At 40.7% G+C, this 27513-nt stretch overlaps 1 protein-coding gene across 1 annotated transcript in view; it reads left to right on the top strand.

Moving 5' to 3' along the window:
• The window catches only part of LGR5 (leucine rich repeat containing G protein-coupled receptor 5), a 109048-nt gene extending 85041 nt beyond the window's left edge, over positions 1-24007 (top strand). Inside the window, exons 9-18 of the mRNA XM_067564025.1 lie at positions 586-657; positions 765-833; positions 976-1047; positions 3544-3609; positions 3839-3910; positions 4630-4701; positions 7533-7658; positions 13844-13989; positions 15692-15775; positions 20503-24007. Of these exons, the coding sequence (XP_067420126.1) occupies positions 586-657; positions 765-833; positions 976-1047; positions 3544-3609; positions 3839-3910; positions 4630-4701; positions 7533-7658; positions 13844-13989; positions 15692-15775; positions 20503-21593 (1870 nt within the window). The 3' untranslated portion in view covers positions 21594-24007. The remainder of the gene's footprint in view (positions 1-585; positions 658-764; positions 834-975; positions 1048-3543; positions 3610-3838; positions 3911-4629; positions 4702-7532; positions 7659-13843; positions 13990-15691; positions 15776-20502) is intronic.
• Positions 24008-27513: the final 3506 nt, after the last annotated feature.

Genomic DNA, 27513 nt, shown 5'->3' with positions numbered 1-27513 from the left:
AAAGAAGATCGAGGGGGAACCTGATAATAGTCTTCAAATTTGTGCAGGGCTGTTTTACAGAGGACGGTGATCAAGTGTTCTCCATGTGCACTGAAGGTAGGATGAGACTATCAGGGAGGTCTCGATATACTTGGTCCTGCCTCAGTGTGGGATGATGGACTAGATGACCTCTTGAGGTCCCTTCCAGCCCTACATTTCTATGATTTTATGAAATTCCCTTTTCTAGGCATCTAGTACCTTAAACCTATCACTGGTCCATAACTGAATAGTGCTCATCTTGGGCCTCATGCCAGTGAAAATTTGTGAGGCAAATTCTACATGTGGGAGAAAGAAAGAGACATTTTTGTCGCAGGTTAATTTTAAAAACAAGACAATGGTGGCTGCTAGAAGTTATATAGGTATTTGGAACATAGTCCTGATGAAGTTGGATTAGTGGGACAGAATGAAAATGAGATGGTCTAAGCTGAATGAAATATACAATTTATCACATGGATCTCACCGCCACATATGTAGCGTGCTTGCCTGTTTATAATTATTCAGAGTATTATCTTGCATATTAAAATGCCTGTTTTCCTCTTTTTGCAGTCATTTCTATGACAACCCTATCCAGCTTGTGGGGCAGTCTGCTTTTCAACACTTACCAGAACTGAGAACACTGTATGTTTTTACTTCTTTAAAAACTCTTTTTCTTTGAATAACCACTGCACTTCTAAGATTGTCCTATACTTTCCTCTCAGTAAATGATACTGTGTTTTTAACTCTAGGACTTTAAATGGTGCTTCACAGATAACTGAGTTTCCTGATCTGACTGGAACTACAAGTCTGGAAAGCTTGTAAGTGCTAGACAAATACCCCACTCAAACCAGTAATATTTTTTAGATATTGACTTGTTTTAGGGATCTATCCTTATACTAAGCATTTATTTTGTAAATATTAAACAAAAGAAAATAATCTCTGCATTTTTTACTTTTACAGGACACTTACAGGAGCACAGGTCACCTCTCTTCCCAAAGTAGCTTGTGATCAGCTGCCTAATCTCCAAGTGCTGTACGTTTCAGTAAGGATGATAACACCATGTCAATGCAGGAGTGGAAGGGCTGAATTAAATTATTGATGATATTGGAATAATCCACTTATTATTAACTAGCAGTTGTATGGTACCACTGGTAGCATTGTCCTAGCTTAAGGCATGTAACAAAGATGACAATCCCTTCCCCAGAGAGCTCACAATCTACATGTCAATCAGGATTTCCCTTACATGAAGGAAGGAGACAAACATTTTTTATATCATACTTTAGTAAAGTATAAAAAAACTCATGATACTCCTTAAAAACATCAAGAAAGGGAACATCCAGGACAGATTTGAGACTTGCTTTATATTTATTATCTCTTCTATGGTAGTTTAGGAAGGTCCAGTCTTGGATTCCTTGCTCAAGCAGATATCCCACTGAAGTCAAAGGAAGATACACATGAATAAGGACTGCAGAGGGTTCTTATTATGTACATCTCTTTAGTTTATTTCTCTACTGGGCATATCTATTTGCTGAAATTTAAAGCAGTCTGTTCCTGGGCTATGTGGGGCCATAATTAAGCAATATTTTATTTTATCATGCAAGTATACCACAGAGTAAGCTTAATCTCTAACAAAAGTAATCATTCTGTCCACTTCTTTGTGAATTGGCCAGCAGCACTTTACTTTAAGTATTACATCACTATGAATGAATTTGGTATTTGTTCTCTTGGCCAAGATTGAAATAGCACTAATTATAACACATTAATTGAGTACCAATGTGGATGTCATGCACATTTCCAGAAAAATTATGTTCAGTTAATGGACTATAAAATTCATTTCCAGAACATTAAGGCCCATATACAGATCTTGCACTAATGACAATGGGAATTTTGCACATAGATTAAGGTCAATATTTAGCTCAGACTAGTCAATAAATAGGCTTGGAAAGATTCAATTTTTATCAGTAAATGTCAGTAAAGCTCAATTTCTTCCTACAGCTGAAAAAAAAAAGATTTCCATTGATAATAATTGAAATGTACAGATAGGCAAAGTAAGAAAAATGCTGTTTGAGAACTTAGTAGAAGCTGTGATTAAATAATTTTTGTCTGACATTACATAATTTCCTGCAACTATGAAAATTTAAATAGCTAAAAAAAAAAAAACCCTTAAAATCCAAAATTTGGTGCAACTGTGATATTTAAATTGAAAAAAATTCTTTAAAATTTCTGTCTGAAAATTATGTGCTTTTTATAGTTAGAAGTATCACCTAAGATTACTATAAGTCAGAGATGTTAGAGGAGGAAAAAACACTCTTTTTCTTTGTTTATTCTGCATTCAACTAAAATTTGTGTGTGGTCAGTTTCATTGGTTTTGCTGTATAATCAGTTAGGCCCTAATCCTGCAAAGACATGTGTACATCTTTAACTTACCACACTGTCCAAGTGGCCTTAATAGGACTAATTACAATGCGGAAAGTTAAACAGACGCCTACGTTCGTGCAGGATCATGACCTTAATCAGTTTCTCCCTGAAAAGACCCTTATAAGACCCCTGTCAGCAAAGGATCAGAAAAACCCTTATAAATGTTTGAAAAGGCTTTTAAAGAAACAATGTTGTGGTGCCCTATCAGAAACAGGAATGTTTTAGGTTATTTTTAAAAATTCAAGTTGACAGAATAAATCGTTGAAATGCCATCTTCAAAACACGTGCAAACAGAATTAAAATGTCTTTTAAAAAAGCAAAATGGATTTGCAATTGCATAGGGGTGAGCCAATTTTAAAAAATTAGACTTCGACGTGAAAATGTCTGACTCATTAAGTGTTAGGGTTAGAAGACAGAGGTGAAGGACATGTTTTGTATCTCCCTATAGGTCCAATCCCATACTCTTTATGGGTGAGACTGCTACTGAGGTTGATGCGTGTCTCCCCTGAGCAAGGGAGTACAGGATGGGGGCTCTATTACTGTTTCTTTCTTCTTTTTACAATTTCAGCAAATTACCATGGCTTGTTTTTGATTAGTTATATTATACTATAAATCAATCCAGATGTTTCAGTTATTCTGTAATTTGTTGAGTTTTGGTTCAAGTCCTTTCAGATTTTTTTTTCTTTGTAGTGATTGATTTCAAAGTTAGCTCTACTTTTTTTAAACCGCTTCCCTCAGCTAAAGATATAGCAACTTTAAGGGTCACAGGCAAAATTATTTAATTTAAAGTGTAGTCTGGAAAACTGATTAAACTTCACTTTGATTATAACTAGAAAATTTAGGGTCTTCTCTGTCAAAATCTAAATAGGCTCATTTAGTAGATTATTTTAAGTAATTAAAATAAGTATAACAGTTAAATTTTGGTGAACATTTAAGTCTGTGATCTAAATCAGGTAACACAGATAAAGGTACTTCCAATATCACTACTCTGAAAGACTCAGAAGTCAACACGTGGGCCAGGGAATCCTCAAATACAGCAAACAGAAAAAATGCTAATTTTTTATTACTGCACCATAGAGCTTTATTTCTTTAATACCCTCTGTATTGCAGGGATCTGTCTTACAATCTGCTAGAAGATTTACCCTGTTTTACAGCTTGCAAAAAACTTCAGAAAATGTAAGTGTGCAAACAACCATGACGTGCCTATAAAGGTAAATCTAGATAGACAAAGTTGCTTGGAGATCATTAATTTGGTTACTGGGGATACATTTGGTGATGTCTGATGTAGCCTCACCATGTGTGCCTTCTGATTTAAAACCTGGATCCATAACAAACATAAACACTGTCAAAAATTCTCCAAATGTTATGCTCTTTGAACCCAATGTGAATCTTATTTCCATTGCAGTGACTTACATCATAATGAAATCTATGAAATCAAAGCCAACACATTTCAGCAGCTGGTTGCCCTGCGTTCTCTGTGAGTACAGCCATAATAGCTATTTACCTTGGTTCTCAGAAACATGGGAGCTTGCACTCTCTACCAGTATGTGCCCCTAAACATTTCTTTCCATTGTTCCACTTTGATCATTCAGCTCACTAAGTTCTATTTGCAAAAGCAAAATAAACATTTTGAAGTTGAGCATTTCCAGCAATGAATTCACAGCTGTAAATGTACTGCTGTAATACTCTTAAACATTTCTGAAGATGTAGAAAGGTATTGAGTCAGCCCTAGTACCTATAAATGTATACACAATAGTCAACTGTAGAAAGATGGGGGGGGGGGTGGTTATATGGAAGACAGTATTAAAAAATGTCTCTCACTCCTGTGAAGCCTCACTCACATAAGTAGTCCTTACTCACATGGGCACTCCCATTGAAGTCTGTAGGAGTGTTCTTCTGAGCACAATCATTCATGTAAATGTTTGCAGGATCAAGGCCATAGATTGTTTAGAATATAGATGGGGAGGGGCCCATTTTGAAACTGGTGTCATTTTAATAATTGATTGACTTTAACACAGAAAACAGGGTGAAGACATTTCACTCTAAGTTATACAAGATCCCAATAAATATGGCAGCCTATTGAAAGTTTTTGGATGCATCTACTACCTTTTTAATATTTAGGCATCCTAAGCAAGTGTCTAAAAGCTTCCAAATACATTCAGTGGATATGTAATTTTCTACTCACTTTTCTTCCAGGGATTTAGCTTGGAACAAAATTGCAATTATTCACCCCAATGCATTCTCTTCTTTACCATCTCTGATCAAACTGTAAGTATTTCCTCATTTAAGTTATTTTTTCATATTTTTTGTTGCAAAAGCATGCACGCTTTAATAGTTTGGGACAGCAGAAATTCTGGTTCTACAGATACTGACTGTGACTCTATGCGTAATCCTTCTGGGCTGTTGAACACCCGCTCTAGATATTTGCTTCTTCACATCTCCCCCATTCACATAAATTTTAGAGGAAATAATTTCCACTCATGACTGTATATAAAAACTATCTCGCCCTGATAATGTTGGGTGTTTAGAGCATGTCAGCATGGGCCACTTTTCTTTCCTTCTGCTTGCTAGTGTTTTTATCCCTTGTAGCTGAGACCAGCAGGGTTTCCAGTTATTTTTAGAATATTTGCAGAACCAGGAATAAGGAACTTGAATCAGAATTAAACAGGTCACTGTCTTATTAATTGTTCTAACTTTGTTTCAGCAGTACTAATGTGATGAAAAAAATATGCTTTATTAGTAACTATCATCACAGTAAATAGCTTAGTAGTTTAAGCATCAGATGTCCAGTTTTGCAGTCCTTGCTCACAATTAGTTCCAAGACTTCATTAACTTTCACCTGCCTTCCACTGCAATTGGAATGCCTCTTTAAGGAAACTCCCTAGGGCAACAGGTGGCTGGGGAAGAGCTGCTAGCATGGCCACATTGGAGCCACGCTGCCCAGGAGCTGGGGTTTTAAGTGCCCCTGGGGGCAGAGTGCTTGCACCTCCTTAAAGCTGCCTCACGTGGTTTTCCCAGGATCCATTGCTTTTATAGGCCACCCCACCCCCATCTTTTTCTGTTGGTGGGAAAAGCTTCCTTTCTCAGTGGAATGACTGGGAGAGAAGTCTCTGGAAAAAGAATCCCACATTTATCTCTTTCACTGGCTCTTAAGGGTTTCCCTTCAGGAGAGAGTGAGTGAAGCCTGAGAAATGGATCAGGGATCCCACTGCTACCCGCAGTATGGTAAGGAGTGATTTTAGCCAGTGCCATTGCCAAACAATCAGAGAGGCTTACAGAAAAATATCCTTTAACACAGTCAGGTGGAGGGCCAATAGTAGCAGGAGACTTGGAGCAAAATCCTGACCCTATTGATGTCAATGAAAGTTTTGCCATTGACTTGACTAGGACCAGGATTTCACCCTTCGTATTTAACTATGTTGCTGCTGGCAACTCCAGTACCGCTAAACATGTGCCTAGTACTTCCTGATGAACTACGGATTTCCACCAACATTCCTGTAAGCAGCCACGTGGACAATTCTGTGCATCCTTGACAGTTGACCTGACTTTCTGACCCACCATTCTCCTTCCTTTGACCAGATTTTCAAAGCAAAAAACAAGGATACTTATGCAGGAGAAATGGGAAGAAAAAAGAAAATCTGTGACACCGTAGAGGGCAATCACAGCCTCTTCTCTGACTCCTATTCAGCTCCTACCCTCCTCTCTCACCCTACTTTCTTCCCCCAGGCCACTCACTACCACCCCAATTCCCCACTCACCCACAGTCCACTCTGCCAACCCAAATCATCCCCCTTCAGTTCAGAACCTTCTCTTCAAGGTCCCTAAGTTTCTTCCCCTAACCCCACCCCTTGCACCATTCTCTCACCTACCCCCACTAGGCTGAGGATTCCCCACATTCAGACACTTTCCCTCCCCAACTACCCCACAGCTCAGAACCTCCTGCAGGTCTAGCCCTCCTCCAGGCTTATCACTATCTCAAAACTCCCCACTGTAGCTCTAGACATGTCCCCCACCCACCTGACTTGCCTCAGACTCAACAGACATACACACCCCAGCTCAGGAGAGACCTCTGTCCATCTCACTTGGGTCAGAACCTAACCCCTACCATCCCACTCAGTAGTGTCTCTCAAACCCCATTCCTACCTATTGCTAGCTGTGGAGAAGCAGGGGCAGAGGCAGCAGGGACAGATTGTGGCTGTAAGCAACAACGAGTGGGTGAAGAAAGACAGAGAACTTGCCTTTGTGGGGATAAACGGAATTAGCTGCTGAAATCCCTACACTGATGGGCTCCTTTCTGCTGCCTGAAGCCTTGCTGACAACCATCCTCTCAGGCAGGCAGGTGTATTACAACCACTAAGTCCTCCAGCCACACCAAAAGTTCCCCTGTGGCACCTTGCTGTACCACTATGGCATGGCTATGCTACACAGTGTCTATGCCAGACAGGACATCATTAGTGAGGCTTAGCCCCAACAGCTTCTTTCATGTGACAACAGTGAATAACCACAGAAAGATCCACGTTCTAACATTGAACAAGGCACCTTCTTAGAATAAGGAAAATAATATTCTTGTTAAGCTACTTATACTCACTCTCTGCTTCAGGTGGCGTTTCTGCCTAGAATCTCCTCTGTCTCGGGTTGGGTTCCCACTCTAGCTTTAAAGAAAAAAGTACATGTGTTCTCACAGTCCCTAATAACCAGCCAGTCTTGCTCAAAGGGGTTAAAAAAGGTTTATTCTAGTTCAAGTTGGGAATTGGCTCTCACTTGGCAACGTGCAGTTGCAGCGAACAGTCAATTTATTTTTAATTGATTACCTGTTCTCAAAAACCAGTGCCATGAGTGCACAGAGTCAGGTCTTGGTAATAATTAACCCCCAGGGGGTACTGCTGAGCAAAATGCTGCCATGATCCAGCCACATAGGCTGCTGGGAAAATGGGTGTATACTTGTGAAGAATGCTGCAGATCTTCTCTGCTAACTGGGAACCCTGTTTAATTTAATAGTCTTTGGTGAGGTTAAATTACTTGATTTTAAAAAAATAACATTTCTAGTGCTGGGGAAAAAAAAAAAACATGTAAGCTGATTTTTATTTGCTATTATGCAGGGATCTGTCATCCAACCTTTTGTCCTCTTTTCCTGTGACTGGGCTACATGGTTTAACTCATTTAAAATTAACAGGAAATCATGACCTACAAAGTTTGATATCATCTGAAAATTTTCCAGAACTCAAGTGAGTATGTCATTAAGACAATAAGCCACATTTGTGTTCATGTGCAATAGAAGGTGTGTTACTGTGTAATGTTCATTGCTTCATACTGTATGGCATTGATCTGCAGTATTCAAACTAAAATAAATATGATAAAAATACGATAGACTCCTTTTATTACCCTCACTTTTAACTGAAGAAACTACAGTGGGCTTTGAAATCTTAACCCCAGTAACTGCTTAGTATAATCCACATCTGCTTCCTGGTGATACATTTCAAAAACTGTTAAAATGATATTGTTCGCAGTTTAATAGTATGCTCTTCTTCCATTGACTGTGGTTACATAACTCCCATTAAATTTAATGGGAACTAATTAGATGCCAAGGGGAAAATATGCTCTTTAATGTACCAAAATACTTGACGATATTCATTTTATGCAGAAATAAACAGTTTTCTCTCAGATCTTTTGGTTAAAGTTTAAAGTTCAAAGGAGTAGTTTGTTATTATTATTCAGCCCCTTAATTCTGATACAGTGTTTTTGACTGGACATTGTATGATATAGGAAGGAAGTGTTTTTTAGTGGTTATTCACAGCTCTGCCAATCACTGGATGACCTTGGGTAAGTCACATACAACCTGATCCTGTACCTTTGAAGTTAATGGGAGTTTTGCCAGTGTCTTCATTTTCATAAGGATTGGGCCCTAACTCACTCTGTGCCTCAGTTTATCCATCAGTAATAATTATTATATACTACACAGGAAAGTTGTAAGCCATAGGCCCTTTCCTGCAAAAACTTACACACATGATTAACTTTGCTACCCGGGGTAGTCATATTTGGGACTACTCAATGAACTTAATAAACTTAACTTAGTAAAGTTAAGCATGTGTGTAAGTATTGGCAGGATTGGGGCCTAATTACTTGAAGTTCTTAAAGTTTTTTGTCATCCTCAGCTGAAAGGTGCTAAGTGTAAATTATTATTACTTTATACCCCTGTAGATATCTGCAGTACGGAGTCCCATTTTTTCTTTTATGACGTGATTGAGTAGCATGTACATTGTTAGGCCATCATTATATTCATCCTGCAAGACGTTTATCCTAGAGGAGGGGGACTATATCCTGGAAAGCAGGGACTCTGGAAAGGATTTAGGGCTGCAGTTATCAAACTGGGGGTCAGAACCCCTCAAGGGGTCATGAGGTTATTATTGGGATTCACAAATTGTCAGCCCCCTCACATGCTGGGCTGCAGCTGTCAGCCCCATGCATGGCTGACAGCCAAAGCCCTTCAGAGATGGGTGGCCAAAGATCAGAGGCTGCTGGCAGGGTGCTCTGAAGGCAATGCCACTCCCAGCAGCAGCACAGAAATAATGGTGCTATGGCATGGGGGGAGGAAGGGTGGCATGGCATGGGGGGGTCGTCACTTTTTGGGGAGGGCTCATCACAGCTTGAAATATTTTCAAAGGGGTTCCCAGAAAAAAAAAGTTTGAGAACCCTCTGATTTAGGGGTCATAGTGGATAAGCAGATTAAGATGAGCTCCCAGTGCCCAAAAAGGGGCTAATTTGATTCTTGGGGATATAAACAGGGGGAATAATGAGTACAAATGAGGTGATTTCACCTCTGTATACGGCATTAGTGAGACTGATACTGGAACACTGTATACAATTCTGGTGTCCACATTTAAAAATGACTGTTTAAAAATTGAAGAGGACACAGAAAAGAAACACAAAAATGATCCAAGGGCTGGAGAAAATGCCTTACGCTGGAAGACTTAAAGAGCTCAATCTCTTCAGCTTATCAAAAAGAAAACTGAGCGGTGACTTGATTATAATGTGTAAGTACCTTCATGTGAAGAAAATACTGGGTACTAAAGGGCTCTTTAATCTAAAAGAGAAAGGCAGAACAAGAACCAGCGGCTGGAGGCCGAAACCCAAGATATTCAAATTCAAGTTAGGGTCAATTTTATCAGGGAGGCCTGATAAACTATTGGACCAAACTTTCAAGGGAAATCATGGATTCCCCATCTCTTGAAGTCTTCAACTGCCTTTCTGGAAGATCTGCTTTAGTCAAACACAAGTTATTAGGCCCACTGCAGGAGTAACTGGGTGAAATTCTACGGCCTGTGTTATACAGGCAGTCATCTTCTAATGGTCCCATCTGGTCGTAAAATCCGTAAAGCTATAAAAAGATGCTGAGTGCTCTCAACTCCCACTAGAGGGGATTTGCACCTTGCAGGAGTGCTCTCAACTCAACAGAGGTACTCAACGTCTTGCAGGGGCAGGCCTGTGGGTGCCGTGTATGCACGTCTGTCCTGGTGTTTCTTCTCTCTCTCTGTCTTTGTCCATGCAGAAACGGATAAGACTTCTAAACAGATCGGACAGACTTCTGAAAAGTATTTTAACTATAATAAAAGCATTCACTCAAAATCAGCCTAGCTGTGATTATTATGAAAACATAGCACATGCCATGACATGCAGGCATAAGAGAACAGGGAATGTTCTTAGTGTAGCTGATTGCTGGACTGATTGAATTAAGTACAATTGTGAGTTCATTCTAAATATGGTTTTGTGCATTAGAAATGACGCACTCCTCATAAATTAAAATCAAGTACATTGCTGCAAATACAACTAAATTACTCATGAAAGTTACATAAACTTATGAGGAAGTGAAAAAGGATCCCTTAAATTCTTTGCAAAAACAGCTCCAAAAGAGTCTAGTCTTCCTTCAACGAACATGTCTAACTCTGATTGGGATTAATAGGAGTTAGGTGCATGCAACCAGTAAAGAACAGAGGTGAAATCCTTACCCCATTCAAGTCCAGCGAAGTTTTGCCATTGACTTCTGTGGGGCCAGGATTTCACCTGAAAGCTTTCAAGTGACTCTTCAAAGCACTGAACTTGAACAGAGAACTAGCACAAAGTTTCATCCTTCATAACTGGTGGCGTTACACTTGTTTGCAAATCTAAGGACCAAATCCTGGGGAAGGAGCTCACAACTCAGCTCATGAATAGAGACAGGCATCCTGAGACTGAGAGGTGGAATTCTTAGCCCCACTTCCAATAATGGCACAGCAATTATCACCTGGCCATGTGCACTATAGCAAGGAAAAAGAATAAATGCTGTCCGCTTCTCCTTCCCTCTTCTCTGTCCCATGGGGTTTGATTCAGCGGTTTGGCATCACTCACAACTCCCAGGCCATCCCCCCTGGACTACTCACCATTCCCTGACCATGACCATCTCCTACCTTATAATGTGAACAGCTACAGAGTTCTTCCTGCAAGGGCTCTCTGCTTCTTAAACCATTCACACAAAGAAAAAGAGGCTTACCAGTAGCATGGACCCTGTAAGTAAAATAGGCTTCATACACAAATTCTAACTCAAACGCTGAATTTCTACCTACAATTGTGAATTTTTAAGAATCAAATATTTTATTTCGACAGTTAAAATCTAATCTTCACCCAGATTTTTATCTGTTTAAAGTTAAACTGCCAGCAGCAGCTAAATATCAAAGATGTAAAAGAGATCTGAGTTCTTCTTTAAGAGTAGTCAGTCAGTTATTTATTCTGTCTTTAGAGTAGAAGGAAGTGGGTGCAGGCATTTGTTGTGAAGCATAAAGTTGAATCTCTGGTGTGGTGTGATATGGTTCAATTCCAACTTTTATATTAGTTTTGAATTTTTTAGTTATTTTTGAATTTTTTAAAACATTTTTTGCAAGATGGTTCATTAGAAGATGATGAGAAAGAGGTTCTTTTGTGACCAGGAGAAGCTGATGTCTATTAGCTCTGAGGAAATTGGCACTGGCTGTGTCTCAACATATTTGGATCTGCTGACTGACTTTCTGGCCATATACTTTTTAAATTGCTTAATGGACAGGACTTTCCAGACTAACATTTACTGAAAGAAGAAGATCTTCATTTTTATGAGATTTAACCCATTGGACTACCAATTAACTCTGGGAAATAGGGCCTTGTTTAGGTTTGTCAAAGGGATTCTGGGAGGAACTACAAAGGTGGTGAGAAATAAAAGCCGTGCCCTTTAAAAAGTGGTAACTGAGAAGGCTCTGGCTCCTGGCCACATTACCTAGAAGCCATGGAACATTACAACGCTTGAGGTCTATGTTTCCTACCCCATGACTGAAAACTCTAAACTCAGTGGGGTAGGAATCCAGCACAGCTGAAGAAGCGTATCGAAGAAGCGTCCTAGTCAGCTAATTACCATTAATCAGTGGAGCTGAAAAACCCACCAGCTGATCTTTTTCAAAGCAATATTAACCTCTTCCAAAGCTCCATGAAGCCACAAGAGTCATAATAGCCATCTTGCAAAAGGATGGACTTTTTATTTTACGTATCTATTTTTGTCAGCAGAGGGACACTTCTGGGCTGACTCAAAGGTCTTGCGCCTTTTTTTTAACCCCAGTAGGTGACTGGTTGCTAGAAAGTGAAAGAGTGTGTGTGCATGCATGCGAACATACATGAGCCTATGCAAAAATGTATGTGGTTAAAACACACAGAGTTAATTTGAGGACAGCACCTAAGTTAGTCGTTTCTCAGACATTTAATGACAGCCTTAACTGGGTCATCTCACTTTTTTAAAAGCTCACATGCTGGGGAATTTCATGGGCTTGCAATTTTATGTTTAAGTTCTAAGAAATCATTATCTTCAAATAAAATTGTCTGTTAAAACTTTATTATCCTGAACTTTATTGGAGTATTTTAAAATGTCTTATGCAAATGTTTATACTGGGGACAGGCTACAGGATTGCTATTGCTTCCACCTAATCACTGAAATCTGGACAAGTAGCTCCTTAGTTGGCATTTACATTGTAATTTAAACATTAGCGTTAGCTCAGGATTTTGGTTTTTTCCCCCTTTTTGCCAAGCCTTTGGCTAGACTAGAGCTCGAGTTTATCTCTGATTGGCATAAAGCCCTATTATTTGGGCTGATCGCTTTGTAGACAACCTCCTCCCCGGATTGCTCTTTAGAGTTCCTATAGGAATTATTTGCTCTATTGACTTATTTGATTAATCTGATAAGAAGAGTTACCAGATAATTTGATATGAATCCATTTTATTTCCATTTATGCTATGTAGAGTAATTTTAGTGATGTGATTTTGTTATTTTTAGTTATTAATTGTTAGGCTTTAATTAACAGTTACAATTGGAAAACCAAATAGGATTGAATATTTATTTATCAGAGGTAACAGTGTAGTTAACAAAGATAATCCATCTACTTTTGGTCCATATAGTATAAGCACCTATAGTTTTTTCCAAACCCCTTTCAGAATTTGCCCTATAATGTCTAATGAAAATAGAATTCAAAATGTACAAGAGACCTAGAATTTGTATAACAGTAAAAAGAATGAGACCCATTGACTTAAAAACTGGTTAAGAGTCAGGAATACCAGTGTGCTAAAAGGAGTTATGGATGAGAATGCCCCTTGATAGTGTGCAAATGTGCTCATGATAATTATGGTAGCAAAACAATTTCCATTGTAACAACTTATTTTCACATGTTCTTAACTTTCAAATCATTAACCATTCAGTTTTAGAATTCTCCATTTTTTATCTCTACCCAAAGATGAACCCCATTCAGCTATTTTATAGTGGAGATGGGAGAAGTTTGAATCTGGACCCAAAATTCAGTCTTAACTTCTCCAAAATTTGTGGGGGGTCGTGCTCTAAGGTTTTGGTTTTGCCTGTTATTGAGATAAGATTCAGCTAGGATATTTGGAGCTCTCTCTCTCTCTCTCTCTCAAAGAAAAAAACTAAAAAAAATTACATGGAGAAAATTCAGTGAGTTAAAAAAGTTAAAATCACTAAAAGTCAGGAAATGAAAATATTGTTCTGACAGCAACATTCACTCAACTGCATTGCATGTCTATTCCTGCTTCATTAAATGTGCAGCTTAATATATTACTAATTATGTTATAAAATGTCCATAACAAAATATATAGGATGTGTGCAATGTATGAAATAAAATTGCTCTTGAAACCATTTGCATTTTCTGATTTTTTTGTCATTTTAACTATGCAACCCTAATGCTATATTAACAAAATAATTTTTTTAAAGGTTTGGCTATTTTCACTTTCAGTTACAGTTATTTAATCTAGTTTATTTTCATCTACATTAACATTAGTGATGATGTATTACATTTTAAGTAAAGTACTGTAAAGTATTGTAACAAGTGTAATATATTTTTATGTTAATGTACAGGGTCATGGAAATGCCTTATGCTTACCAGTGCTGTGCATTTGGAGCGTGTGAAAGCTACTACAAAATCCCCAGCCAGTGGAACAAAGATGAGAACAGCAGTGCTGATGATTTTCATAAGAAAGATACTGGAATGTTACACATTCAAGGTAAATAGTATTATCTCACTCTTTGCCTTCAAAACCAATGTAAGGCCCTGGATACTTCCTTTAAATCAATAGGAATTTTGCCATTGATTCTCATGGTAGGGAGATATAACTCTCAAAGTCTAAACAAGAGTTTATTTACAAATCCTTTTAAAGGGACACTGTCAAGATGGATGAATCACCTGATTGACACATATTCCACCCCTGTCCCATCCCTCCCCCCAATATTTAGTCATATCAATTGTTCTATTGACTATGAAAAACAATCTGTCAGTCTGCTAATACAAGGCCTGTAGCAGTTTTAAAATCCCAGCCCTAGTTCTATGTGATCAAACAACAGAAATCCTCACAATTAAGAGGGAGTGAAATGTTGCTGGCCAGTCATTCTACACAATAGATATCATGCATTTGGACAAATTGGAGAGTCCAGCGGAAGGCAACGAAAACAATTAGGAGGCTGGGGCACATGACTTATGAGGAGAGGCTAAGGGAACTGGGCTTATTTAGTCTGCCGAAGAGAAGAGTGAGAGGGGATTTGATAGCAGCCTTCAACTACCTGAAAGGGGATTCCAGGGAGGATAGAGCTAAGTGGTTTTCAGTGGTGGCAGATGACAGAACTAGGAGCAATTGTCTCAAATTGTAGTGAGGGAGATCTAGGTTGGATATTAGGAAAAACTTTTTCACGAGGAGGGTGGTGAAGCACTGGAATGGGTTACCTAAGGAGGTGGTGGAATCTCTATCCTTAGAGGTTTTTAAGGCCCAGCTTGACAAAGCCCTGGCTGGGATGATTTAGTTGGGGTTGGTCTTGCTTTGAGCAGGGGGTTGGACTAGATGACCTCCTGAGGTCCCTTCCAACCCTCATCTTCTATGATTCTATGATTTGCAAAGCAAGATGGTTCAGGGCTGGACTGTCACAATTTGCTGCTAGCCTTACAGTGGCAGTATGTGTTCTAGGCTAGCAAGCGCTGCTCATAGCAGCAGTACATACTTGGGAGTGGGATACAAGACACACAGCTCATTAGGGTTGTAAGATGTGGTGACATGGCATGACAGCCAGTGGCTTCTCTGAGCACTCCCTACATGCCAGGGAGAGATTTTGACCTCCACTGGTTGGAGTGGTTAGAGGCTCTCTGTACCCTCGTCCTCTGCAGCACTTTTGTTTGTTACCGCAGGCAGATGTGTGCCTATTACGCCATCCTGCTTGTGTCCATCCGATCTCCATTCTTGTGAGCCAGCACAAAGCTCAAATCTGACAAGATCTTTTTTCATTGAAGCCCAAGGGATTAGGGCCAGCAGGGACTGAAACTGGCAAACATGGAGCTAGAAGCTGGCACAATGTCAACAGATGTTGGACATGGACAACAAACATAACATCCAGGGTTACACTTGTCTGTGACTAGACACAACTCTGGAGCTGATATTTTAACACTCTACCAGACAGTCCTCATACTGCAAATTAGGTAATCAAGGGGATGCTTTTTTAACTAATTATTTTCAGAAAAGTGGTGATGCTAGTTTTTAGACTTATCCACCCCAAGTAATTCAAAACCAAATGCATCTATGCCTGCTATTGCTTTGAGATTTGCAGACAAAGAGACAGCAAGACAAGGCTTTAAAATAAATTATTACAACCATTTCCCTATATTCACACTAAGGAATTTACCATAAAACCAGAGTCTGACATCTCAGGGATTTTTTACCACAGATGAACGTGACTTTGAGGATTTTCTGCTTGACTTTGAAGAAGATTTGAAAGCCCATCATTCAGTGCAATGCTCACCCTCTCCAGGTATGGAACTGCCAGGCACATAGGAGACCTGATAAAGTTTCCCTTGATGTCTGAAACAAAGAACTGCTAAACTGTCCCTAAAATTAACTGCAGATCCATTTCTATGAAATTGCACCATAGTTTGCAATAATTTGGTGGGACAGAATTGTATTAGCCCACAATATAAGATTGAAACCCATGAAATGGTGTCTTAACTGCAATTACAGTGTACCTCTCCTATACACTGACTCCTGTGACTGTTTAAACCAAAAGTTTCTCTCTGTGTCCTCAGATAAGTCTTCTCCTTCCTTTTGGTATAACAGAGCTGTGATCTCAAGTCATTGGTTTTAGTTTGAGTGTTTGCTCACATCCATTCCACGCTAAGTGTGCACACTCTGCATGTACCATTGCCAGAGACTTTTCCCTCAGAGGTATTCATCAGGCCAGCTCTAGCGCTTTCTGATGCCACACACTTATGCGCTGATATAAGGGGCACTGCTGGCCTCACAACCTCTCAATTCCTTCTCACCGCCCATGACAGTTGCTGGAACATCTCCTCTTGTTTTGAGCAAGGTGCTTATCAGTGGTTTCTTCTGTGTATCATAGTTAGTCTACAGTTATAGTGTACATACTGTAAATAGTATTAGTGTAAATAGACCCCCACTCCTTATCATTAAGGGGCTCTCTTTGCTCCTGGGGCTGGGCATGCCTCGGTGCCCGGGCTTCAAACCTTGTGTCTCTTGTGGTAAGCCTATGCCTGTGAGTGACCTGCATTCCAATTGTTTGAAGTGTCTGGACGAATCTCATGTGAAGACTGCTGCCAAAATTATCAGGACTTTAAGCCTGGCACAAAGAAGGACAGAGCAATCAGGCTTAAAGGCTATCCTAATGAAAGTCACTCTTAGACTAGTTTCAGAACCAAGTCACTCAGTGCAAAGTGCTCCTCCAGCACTGTGCGCATCCCAGCACTGCTCTCCATCTCTGGTGCCAAGGAAAAAGCACAAAAAAGCAGCGCACCGACAGAGGGGAAGGCAGGGGGAAGACAGTAGAGTGTGGCCCTCATCGGTTCAGTCCTCCATCCCTAGTTCCGGGGTGGCACCATCGGCTCCATCAAGATCACTGAGCCTAGTGCAGGACCCCCCGCCAGTTCCAGGACATCATTGCAATGCCAGTAGTACTGCAGTGCCTTCAACCCCAGAGGTCTTTGCAGTAGCCAGACTTTTTGTCACTCTCAGTCCTTCCAACCCTGATAGATCAGATGCTGGTTCCATCAACCACAAGCAGGAGGGAGCATGGTGCTCCTAGTTCCTTTCCAGCACCGGGCCCTCTGGTACCTTCTTGGGGCAAGCTGACCCTTTTGTCCTCTAGTAGGTTGTCCCTAGTCCACCATCAGTCACCAGACCCTCAGCACCGATCGGAGGCAGTGAGAGGTACCACTCCCCCATGGTCACCTAGGGAGGACTCTTTGTCTGTGTCCGACACGGGAGCCCTACGTTCAATCTCACGTCCTACATTCCGCCAGACCTCAGTGTGGGGTCCCTCCACTGGTACCTGGCCAGGAGGACAGTGGCCAATGCAGTGGCTGTTCTGGAACCCTTGGGGGTTTCCCCCAGTACCAGATCCTCCTTTCCACCAGTCATAGTCGGTTGCTTCCAAGAGAGAGCTCCAGCTCCATCACGTCCGACACCTGACCTTGGTACTGATTTATAGGACGTGGTCCCTGTGGAGATTTTGGAGGTAGAAGAAGAAGAATCCCCTCCTCCGGTACAGGCCTCTTCCTCCTCCTCCCCGGACAAGGCTGTCTCGGGGCTGAGCAGCTCACTGCCACAAGATGACTTTAGGACTCATCAGGAGCTTCTAAAGCAGATAGTAGCTAACATGGGATTAGAGATTGAGGAGCTCAAGGAATCGTCCCACAACCCCATTGACGTTCTGGCAGCAGCTCCATTCAAGGTGGCCCTACCTCCTCTCACCACAGGTGGTCCCTTCCCCATAGGTCATCAGGTTCATCCTCCAAAGGTGGGTGTCTCCCCAGGTGGATCTGTTCACAACCAAGCAGAACAGGAAATGCCATCCATTTTGCTCACTGCGTGGGCACAGCCCAAGCTCCCTCTCCAATGCCTTCCTGCTCACATGCACAGAGCTCCTTTTCAACGCACTCTTTCTTGTTCCTCTGGTTCACAAGGTCCGCCTAAAAATCAAATGGGACAAGGCGAGAGATATTCTTATAGCTCCAGTGTGGCCATGCCAACACTGGTTCAGCACACTCGTAGATCTATCAGTAGCAACCCCACTACCATTCCCATTCCACCTGGACCTGATCTCACAAGACCACAGTCGGTTACTCCACCCGAACCTTGGCTCTCTTCACCTAAACTGCATGGATGTTACATGGCTAACCCAGAGGAGCAGGCGTGTTTGGAACAGGATCAATAGGTTTGCTGGGTAGTAGGAAGCCATCTACTAAGGCCACCTACCTCGCCAAATGGAAGCATTTCTCAATATGATCATCCCAGCAAGATCTCTCTCTGGCTCAATCTTCCATCGAGTCTATACCGGATTACTTGCTCCATCTAAAAACAATAAGGTCTAGCTCTTGCATCTACCAAGCTATTTAGCATTTAGCAGCAATTTCGGCCTTCCACCCACCGGTGAATGGCAGGTCAATGTTCTCTCATATGATGATAATCTATTTTCTTAAAGGATTGGAGAGACTTTATCCTCAAGTCCATGAACCAGTCCCCCCATTGGACTTAAACCTGGTTCTGTCGAGGCTTATGGGTCCTCCCTTTGAGCTGTTAGTGTCATGCCCTTTACTGCTTCTCTCTTGGAAGGTCGCCTTCCTGGTAGCAATCTCCTCAGTCAGAAAGGTCTCTGAAATCAAGGCCGTTATGTCAGAGCCGGCATACGTGATGTTCTTCAAGGACGAGGTCCAACTGCTCCCCCACCCAGCCTTCCTGCCAAAGTTCTATAGCAACTACACCATTTTCCTGCCAGTCTTCTTCCTAAAGTCTCACAAGAACTCAAAAGAGCGGCAGCTCCACTCTTTGGATGTTAGGCATGCCCTTGCCTTCTACATAGAAAGGACTAAACGCTTTTGCAGATCCACACAATTCTTTGTAGCAGTGACAGAAAGGATGAAAAGCCTTCCAGTGTCAGCCCAGAGGATCTCATCCTGGATAACCTCCTGTATTCGGGCATACTAGGAGCAGGTGAATGTCCCACCTCCAGCCATTCTGACCACTCACTCCATAAAAGCTCAGGCCTCTTCAGCAATGTTCCTAGCACAGGTTCCAATCCAAGACATCTGCATGGCCACAACCTGGTCATCGGTGCATACCTTTTCATCCCACTACACCATCACCCAGCAGGCTTGAGATGACGCCAGGTTCAGGAGAGCAGTGTTGCAGTCCACTTGTCCATGAAATCCGAGCCCACCTCCTGGGGTACTGCTTGTGAGCCACCTAGCATGGAATGGACATGAGCAAGCATGCGAAGAAGAAAAAATGGTTATTAAGCTTTCCATAACTTGTTCTTTGAGATGTGGTGCTCATGTCCATTCAAAGACCCACCTTCCTAACCCTCTGTCAGAGTTGAACGGATAGAAGGAACTGAGAGGGTGCAGGACCGACGGCACCCCTTTTTTGGCGCATAAGCATGCAGCACCAGAAGATGCTAGAGCTGGCCCAATGGATACAATGAAGGGAAAAATCTCCAGCAAGTGTGTATGCAGCGCACACCTAATATGGAATGGACATGAGCAACACATCTCGAAGATCAACAGTTATGGAAAGGTTAGCAACCATTTTTTTCTGTATTCATCAAGAAAAAGATTATAACAGACCAAATTCTGTGCTTAGGCTCTCCAATGTAAATCTGGAATAATGCCATTGAAGCCAACTGAGTTACTCCAATTTTATGCTACTGTAATAGTATCGTTTGGTCCAATGTCTGGGACAGAGCAAATATCACTTATATTGCCCTACATAGACATTCTCTACCAAAGGATTTCCCAATATTAGCATTGCCTTTTTAGAACAGTGCTTTCCAGCCTGAGGTGTTGTAGACGAGAGAAGAGATGATAGGAGCAGTAGAGATGGGGAAAACCTGTATGATTCCACTTCCACTAAATGCTTCCTTTGCTACAAGGAAAGTCTCTCCCTGTTCCAATGCCAGCCCCCAATGTATCTGGCCATGGACACAGCTTGCCTGTACAGGGTGGGAGGCCCAGGCAGCACCCCAAGATTATTTTCTCTCAGAGCCTCGCTATTCTCAGAGCAGCTAGCTCACAAGGAGAGCACATGCAGCTTAGTCCCAGAGAGTCCCTAGTCAACACCACAGTTGCCACCCCAGACAGTAGGTAGCCTCCTCTTCACATGAGGAAATGAAGAAGGAGGAAAGAAAAGCCAAAGATAAATTGAAAAGAAAAATATAGAACAAGAAAACAGAGACAGGGGAGAGAGAGAGTGAATGCACATTAAAAAGGGACAGAGTGATAACTGTTCTGGGTCATGGTAGATGGAGGAGACAGGAAATGCCCATCCTCCAGTCTTTTCAGGATGCACCGACAAAAGACATTTGGAAGTCACTACTTAGCTGTGTGTGCTGGAAAAGAAGGTAAATACTCCTTCTCCGTGTGGTGGGAACCAGCAAGAGATATAAAAATTAGGAAGGGTTTCAAATGTTTCAAATTAATTCTTCATTCTCACATGTTACGTCTTCCCATGTTTTCTTTCTTGTCCTTGCAGGCCCCTTCAAACCATGTGACCATCTGTTTGGTAGCTGGCTAATCCGAATTGGAGTGTGGACCATAGTGGGTTTGGCATTTATTTGCAATGCGCTGTTAACTGCAACAGTCTTCAGATCTCCATTGTATATTTCCTCTATAAAACTTTTAATTGGACTGATAGCCATTGTAAACACACTCATGGGTCTGTCCAGTGGTGTATTGGCCAGTGTGGATGCATTAACCTTTGGCAGCTTTGCTCAATATGGTGCTTGGTGGGAAAGCGGAGTTGGTTGCCAAGTCACTGGCCTTCTGTCTATTTTTGCTTCAGAGACTTCCATTTTCCTCCTTACCCTGGCAGCACTCGAACGTGGGTTCTCCATAAAGCATGCTACAAAGTATGAAACAAAAGCCTCTCTTGCTAATGTGAAAATAGCTATTTTCTTTTGCTTTATGTTGGCGTTGATAATCGCAGTGGTACCACTGCTCAGTGAGAGCAAATATGGGGTTTCTCCACTCTGTTTACCATTGCCATTTGGGGAACCCAACTCTATGGGCTTCATGGTAGCACTGGTCTTATTGAATTCTCTTTGCTTTCTGGTGATGACTGTTGCCTATACAAAACTCTACTGTAGTTTGGAGAAGGGAGAACTAGACAATATTTGGGACTGTTCTATGATCAAGCACATAGCACTGTTACTTTTTATTAATTGCATTCTCTATTGCCCTGTGGCCTTCTTATCTTTTTCCTCCTTACTAAACCTCACTTTTATTAGCCCAGAAGTGATTAAATCAATACTTCTAGTGATTGTCCCACTGCCCGCGTGTCTAAACCCACTTCTTTATATACTTTTCAATCCACATTTTAAGGAAGATCTGGGAAGTCTCAGAAAGCAAACTTTGTTATGGAGAAGATCAAAACATACAAGTCTGATCTCTGTTAATTCAGAAGATGTAGAGAAACAGTCCTGTGACTCAACACAAGCCCTGGTAACCTTTGCAAGTGCCAGCATATCATATGACATGCCTACCAGCAACTCACTAATGCCATCATCTTATCAAATGACAGAAAGCCGTAATCTTTCGTCAGTAGCATTTGTTCCATGTCGCTAACTTCAGGGGCAAAACCAAAAGTTATATATGTTTACAAAGTTTTCAATCCCAAATGTAAGACTGGGTGTGTGTACACGTGCTGGAGAATGGGGTTAAAGGTGCTCTTGATTACTGTTACACACTTCTAAAGAAAACAGTTAGTAACAAAGAAAACTAGCAGCAGGCTGAAATACCAGTACACACATCTTGTCAGCCTTCTTAGGAAATCTCAAAACCAATCTTGTTTGGGATGAAGAGGAAGCCTGAAAGCTGCTAGCATATATACAGTTGGCTCAGTTGTTCTCTTAGAGTGATACCAGTCAGAAAAGGCATCTGACAGTCAAGAACAAAAATGGTATATTGAAGAGGTAAATTTTCTTGGAGGCATCGGCATTGTTTTAATTAATTGAGCATGTTGAGTTACAGAATTTAAAATGTTAGGAACAGATTGCTCCCCAGGTGGGGTTGTTCAAGTTCCCTCAATGCTTTTTAACGCTATGATTGTTTTTTTAAGAGTCCCTGTCTATGGCTTTGATTCAGCAAGGTATTTAAGCATGTGCCTGACTTAACGCACATGAGCAATACCATTGAAGTCCATTAAAGTGTATGGAAAATAGATCTTGTCAAAGTAATTTGATATCATTTTTGATGAGTTTACAAATGTGGTTGATAAAGGTAATAGTGTTGATGTAATATACTTGTAAGCATTTGACTTGGTGTTGCACAACATTTTGATTACAAAACTAGAACCATACAAAAAATCTGTGGCCAAAAGGGCTGATGGAAGTCCTTGGATGTATAAATAAGGGGGTATCAAGTTGGAGTAGCGAGGTTATCTTACCTCTGTATTTGGCACTGGTGTGACCACTACTGGAATACCATGTCTAGTCCTCAGTTCAAGAAGGGTACTGAACATTTACCAAGGGTTGTAGTAGATTCTCCATCAATGGAAATCTTTAAATCAGGATTGGATGATTTGCTAAAAGAGGTGTTCTAGTTCAATTACAATTATTGGAATTGAAGCAGAAATTAATTCAGGAGGTTTTGTGGCCTGTGCTATATGGGAGGTCAGACTAAATGATCACAGTGGTCCCTTCTCGTCTTAAAATCCGTGAATCTCTGAATCCCTTGCTGAGTCAAGGCCTATGAAGTTATGTATCTCAGAACCACAATTAGAAAGGAAAGCCCCCTGGTACTTTGGCCACTCTACTTTAAAGAATCCCCAACAACGGGGCTCCCATTGTTTCCTTTGGAGACTAGCACTTACCTTAACTAAACTATACTTGGGAGGTCTTTCAATCTCATTTTCTCATAGATGTCACCTTTCCTTTCATGAGCAGATCGAATAGGACATTGGTATTCACAGATCCTGACTTTGTTTTATTTTTTTAAATGTCCCCTGAGCAACAGTGTTTACTGGTCCAATACCTGCTTCTTAGTTTAAAGGCCACTCTGCTCTCTAGGTGGATAAAACTGTATTGGACAACATTACCTACCTTAGATGAGCCCAAATAATTAAGATAATCAATTACAGATGGTCTCTGATCTTCATTTGTTAAATATGTAACTCCCTGGCACCCAAAGGATGGATTTCCATGATGAAAGTCTGTTGCCAGCAGTGGACACCTAGAAATGCCAGTGTGAATGGAGGAGAAAAAAAAATATTTTTTTAGTTTTGAAGTTACAGATGGCATTGACTTTGGCTGACATGTGCATCCTTGGGAAAAAAACGAACAAATGCAAAAATTATGTCTGGTAAAGCCGGCTGCATGGTTATCTTAATCCTCTATCTCTTGTGGCTTTTGAAGCAGCACAGCCTACAGCTGGAGAATGAATTCTGAAACCACTTTGGATTAAACAGAGTATCAGTCAACCACTGCACAATACTTATTATCATGTTTATTTAGCTTTATTTTAACTGGGGTCCATCTGTGCTGCACTGCTTAATGTCAGTGAAATGTCTCCTCAGCTTGCTATATTTAAAAAGTTTGTAAAATGATTTGAGAAGCAAAATAATGTTATAATTTTAAAGACTAGTTAAAGAAAGTTACTTTTATCTGAACTTTTATAGCTTGCAGAAAGTCCAAAACAAAAGGCTACTATGGGTCTTTTATTTTTATATGCGATTTTTAAAATATTTTGATCAGATATTTTAACTTGAAATTGTTAAAATTCATTTGTTTTTTTAAAAAAATGAAATTTGTAAATATAGAACTGTATTTATTACTACAGTAAAATACAACCACTCTAAAGGGCATGAGAATAAGCCATGTACAGTTTCATACTGATATTTGCTATATTTTCTATTTTCTGCTCACATATTTTACTAAATTCATCATCTGTATATAATATATGTAAATGTGTAGCGACTGTAAATAGATTATGTACTTTCTTTTCTATCGGTGTTCCAAATATATGTAATTTGTAATAAAATTTGTCACTAAACAGAAAAAGGCATTTCATCAGGGTCTTCACTAGTTCACCAGGACAAGCTTTCTGAGGGTATGTCTACACAGCAATAAAACACCCGCAGCTGGCCTGTGTCAACTGTCTGAGGTGCGTGGAGGTTGGGCTGCAAGGCTGTAAAACTGCAGTGTAGAAATACCCTGAAGTTCTAACCAGAGCTTATATTTTAGGGGATTTCTATCCTATTAGGAGGCAGTAGAGCACAACAAATATAGAGTAGTATTTTATTTCAGTACAGACCAAGCCTCTTTACCTAATCGTCTCCCTTATCTATCAGTCTGAAGCCAGAAACAGTTTACCCTAACTATCCTATAGCTACATTCTCTTCTCAGTTCTGCACGGGACAGCATAGAGAACAAGTCTGAATTCACTGTCAGGCTTATTGAGGAGGAACCCAGAAGAAGTGCGAGCACTGGGACACATACTACTGATTAGGAACAGAGTTGGGTGATTTTTATTATTATTATTATTAGCAAATAGTTTATTCACCAAAAAATTCAGTTTCAGTCAACCCAAAACTTCACAAATTCATGTCAAGTTTGCTGACTAGTTTCGACCGAACCAAAAAATCAAAACATTTCAGCAATGTCAAAAGGAAAAATTTCGTTTTGACACAACATTTTTTTTATTTCGGGCATTTGTCAAAAGCCAAAGAGGATTCACAAAATGTCTGGGGAGAAAAGGAGGTGGTAGAGATCTCCCTTACTCCCTTTAGCCCAGTGGTTAGGGCATGCACCCAGGATGTGGGAGACCAAGTTTAATTGCCCCCTCTGCCTGATCTGACACAGGGGTCTCCAACCTCTCAGGAGAGTGCCCTAACCGCTGGGCTATGGGATAGTCTGCTATGTGTGGGATTGCTCCCTCAATCTCTCCTGTTGAAACTGTTCCACCTTGCATAATAATCATTGAAGCAGGGAGTTAACTTGTGTCACTCACATCCTAGGGGAGTGCCTTAACAACCAGACTAAGCGTCAATTAATCAGTTTCAATTAATTCCGACAACATTGTTTTTAACTTTTCGGTTCAGGGAAATTTTGAAAAAGTGTTGTCAATTCAACCCAAAATGATTTTTTTTTCAAAACTGCCAGCAAACTCAAAAAATCCATTATTCACCAAGCTCTAATTAACACAAAATAACTGCACAAAATAGTTTTGCGCTCTTGGCTTCTCAGACGTATTGATTTTGGGGTGGTTCCTGGATAAGTGTGAAATAAAAGTGGAATACAGGCAACAAGAAGAGACATACACGGTGAAGGAAAGATGAGTAGAAAAGAAGAAAGACAAGAAGGAATAGAAAACGGCAAGGTACCAGAAGAGACATAATACTGAGAACAAGAATTAGAGAGCTTAAGTATATTCTGGCAGGCTCTTGGCCCATGTACGAGGCAGCTACAAAGATCAGATTTTTAGAATTGTAGGTGCAGGTTTTAGGCATAAATGATAGAAAAATGAAAATCAAGTCTAGAGCTGACAGTGTAAATGAGTTCAGCCAGGCCAGCTAACAAAGAAATGAAGCTTGAGGAGGCAGAGAGTCAGGTTGTGTGGGACGCAGGATCAGGAAGGAGTCGGCAGAGCTCCAGGTATGAACCAAGGAGGTGGGGGCTTCTAGGGACAAGATGTAGGCAGAATTGTGCAGAGTATGAAAGTGAGGCTCAGGAATTTGAATTTGATGGAAGACAGCGTAGTGATTTAGGGAGGGGATGAAAATGATCAACTCAGCAAGTAAGGAAGAATGTTTTAGCTGCCTCATGTTGGTCTTGAGGGGAGCAATTTGTGAATCATGGAAGCTAGAAAGGAGGGGGATGTTGGAGTAGTTGAGGCAGGATATACTAATGAATGGGTCAGAATTTAGCTGTTGGGATAGAAAAGAAGGGGGTGTATTTTGGAGATATTACAGAGGGAAAACGAGAGGATTGGATGAAAGCCTGGGAGAGGAAAAGAAGAAAGGAGCCAAACATGAGTCCACAGTTGTGTGCTAAGGTAACTGGGATGATGGTGGTTGTTATTATTTTTACTTTTAGTGCACTATCAGGTAGGGGTCCCAGTCATGGATCAGAGCCACATTGTGCTAAGCGCTGTGCAAACATGTACCAAAAAGATGGTCCCTGCCCTGAAGAGTTTACGATCCAAGTATGCTGGAATTATCGGTGATAGCAAAGGAAAGGCTTTTTTAGGGTGGAAATGCAGTTTTATCACATTATTATTAATCATTTATACAGTGGTAGCCCTAAAGGTCTCCCCCAGTTCAGGTTGCAAAGTGATAAACACTGTATTAAGTTGAGTTGGTGGGTGTTCACCCAGGTGGCATTGAAAGAAAGTTGCAGATAAAGGACTGAATAAAGAGAGTGGGGTAGTCAGCCCAAAGACTGAAATGAAATGAAATGAAACTGAAAGCCAACAGAGAAGATGTAGTCACCCATGGGAAAGAAGGAAAGGGACAAGGACTGAGCCCTAAAGAACATTGACAGAGAGCAAAAAAAAAAAAAAAATGTGGAGGAGAGGCCTCAAGAAAGCTGCTGAATGAAAGTATCATAGGATTAAATATTTAAACACTAACACGGGACTCACAAATCAGTCATAGCTCTCACCTAAGTTGAGTCTTGTAAATCAAGATGTGTTGCAACCCACTCTGATTTGCAGCTCTGTAGCTAACCATTGGTTACATTCTGTTCCTGCTGCCCTACCTTTCCATCCTGACGTCGGCAACCAAGTAGCCTGCATGTATTATCCTGTGAGACAGCCCTTAACCATGTATAAGTGTTAAATATAATAACCACCCACAAGCCCTCTTTTCTTTTTGGAAATTCAGCTTTACAATATTTGACGTATCAGAGAGAAGTTCAGTGATATTCTCTGGAGTACTGGGACAACGACTTACAAGGCTATATGGCATGTACGCTAACGTTTCTTAATCATCGGTTTAAGTTTTTATATTGAAGTGTAGGGGTTGCTAGAAATAGATCAATAGTTGACAGGTATAGGAAATGATATAGTCTTCACACTACATTTAGCAAAATTAATTCTTTTTCACACGCTAGCTCTCAGATGAGTAGAAAGTGGAAAGGATACATGAAAAGCCATAACAAAAAACTAAGTCAAAACAGGCATATAACAAACAAGTTCCTATTTCCAAACTCATTCAGGTTGAATAATGGCCCAGATCCTCAGCTTGTGCAAATGGGCATAGCACCATTAAATGTAATAAAGGTGCATTCATTTACCCATCTCCTAACAGCAACAACCACTCTGAGTTCTGTCTGTGATACAAGTATTCCATCTATCATTTTTAAAGGTTCAAGAACAAATAGACCATTCTCTAAATACATCTCAAAAAGCAAATAACTAAAGCAGCTATAGTTCTATATTATCTAAACTAAGCTCAAGAATTTGATCCAAATCTGTACTAGTAATGATTGATGCAATCTCAGGCTTCATTAGATTAGCTCCCCTTTTAAAGGAGGAGGCCAACTTATCC

Source organism: Emydura macquarii, unplaced genomic scaffold, assembly GCF_026122565.2.
Source record: "Emydura macquarii macquarii isolate MOO-44397 ecotype Brisbane River unplaced genomic scaffold, CSIRO-AGI_Emac_v2 contig_2636, whole genome shotgun sequence".
Classification (NCBI taxonomy): Eukaryota; Metazoa; Chordata; order Testudines; family Chelidae; genus Emydura; species Emydura macquarii.
This window is presented reverse-complemented; position numbering and strand designations above follow the sequence as displayed.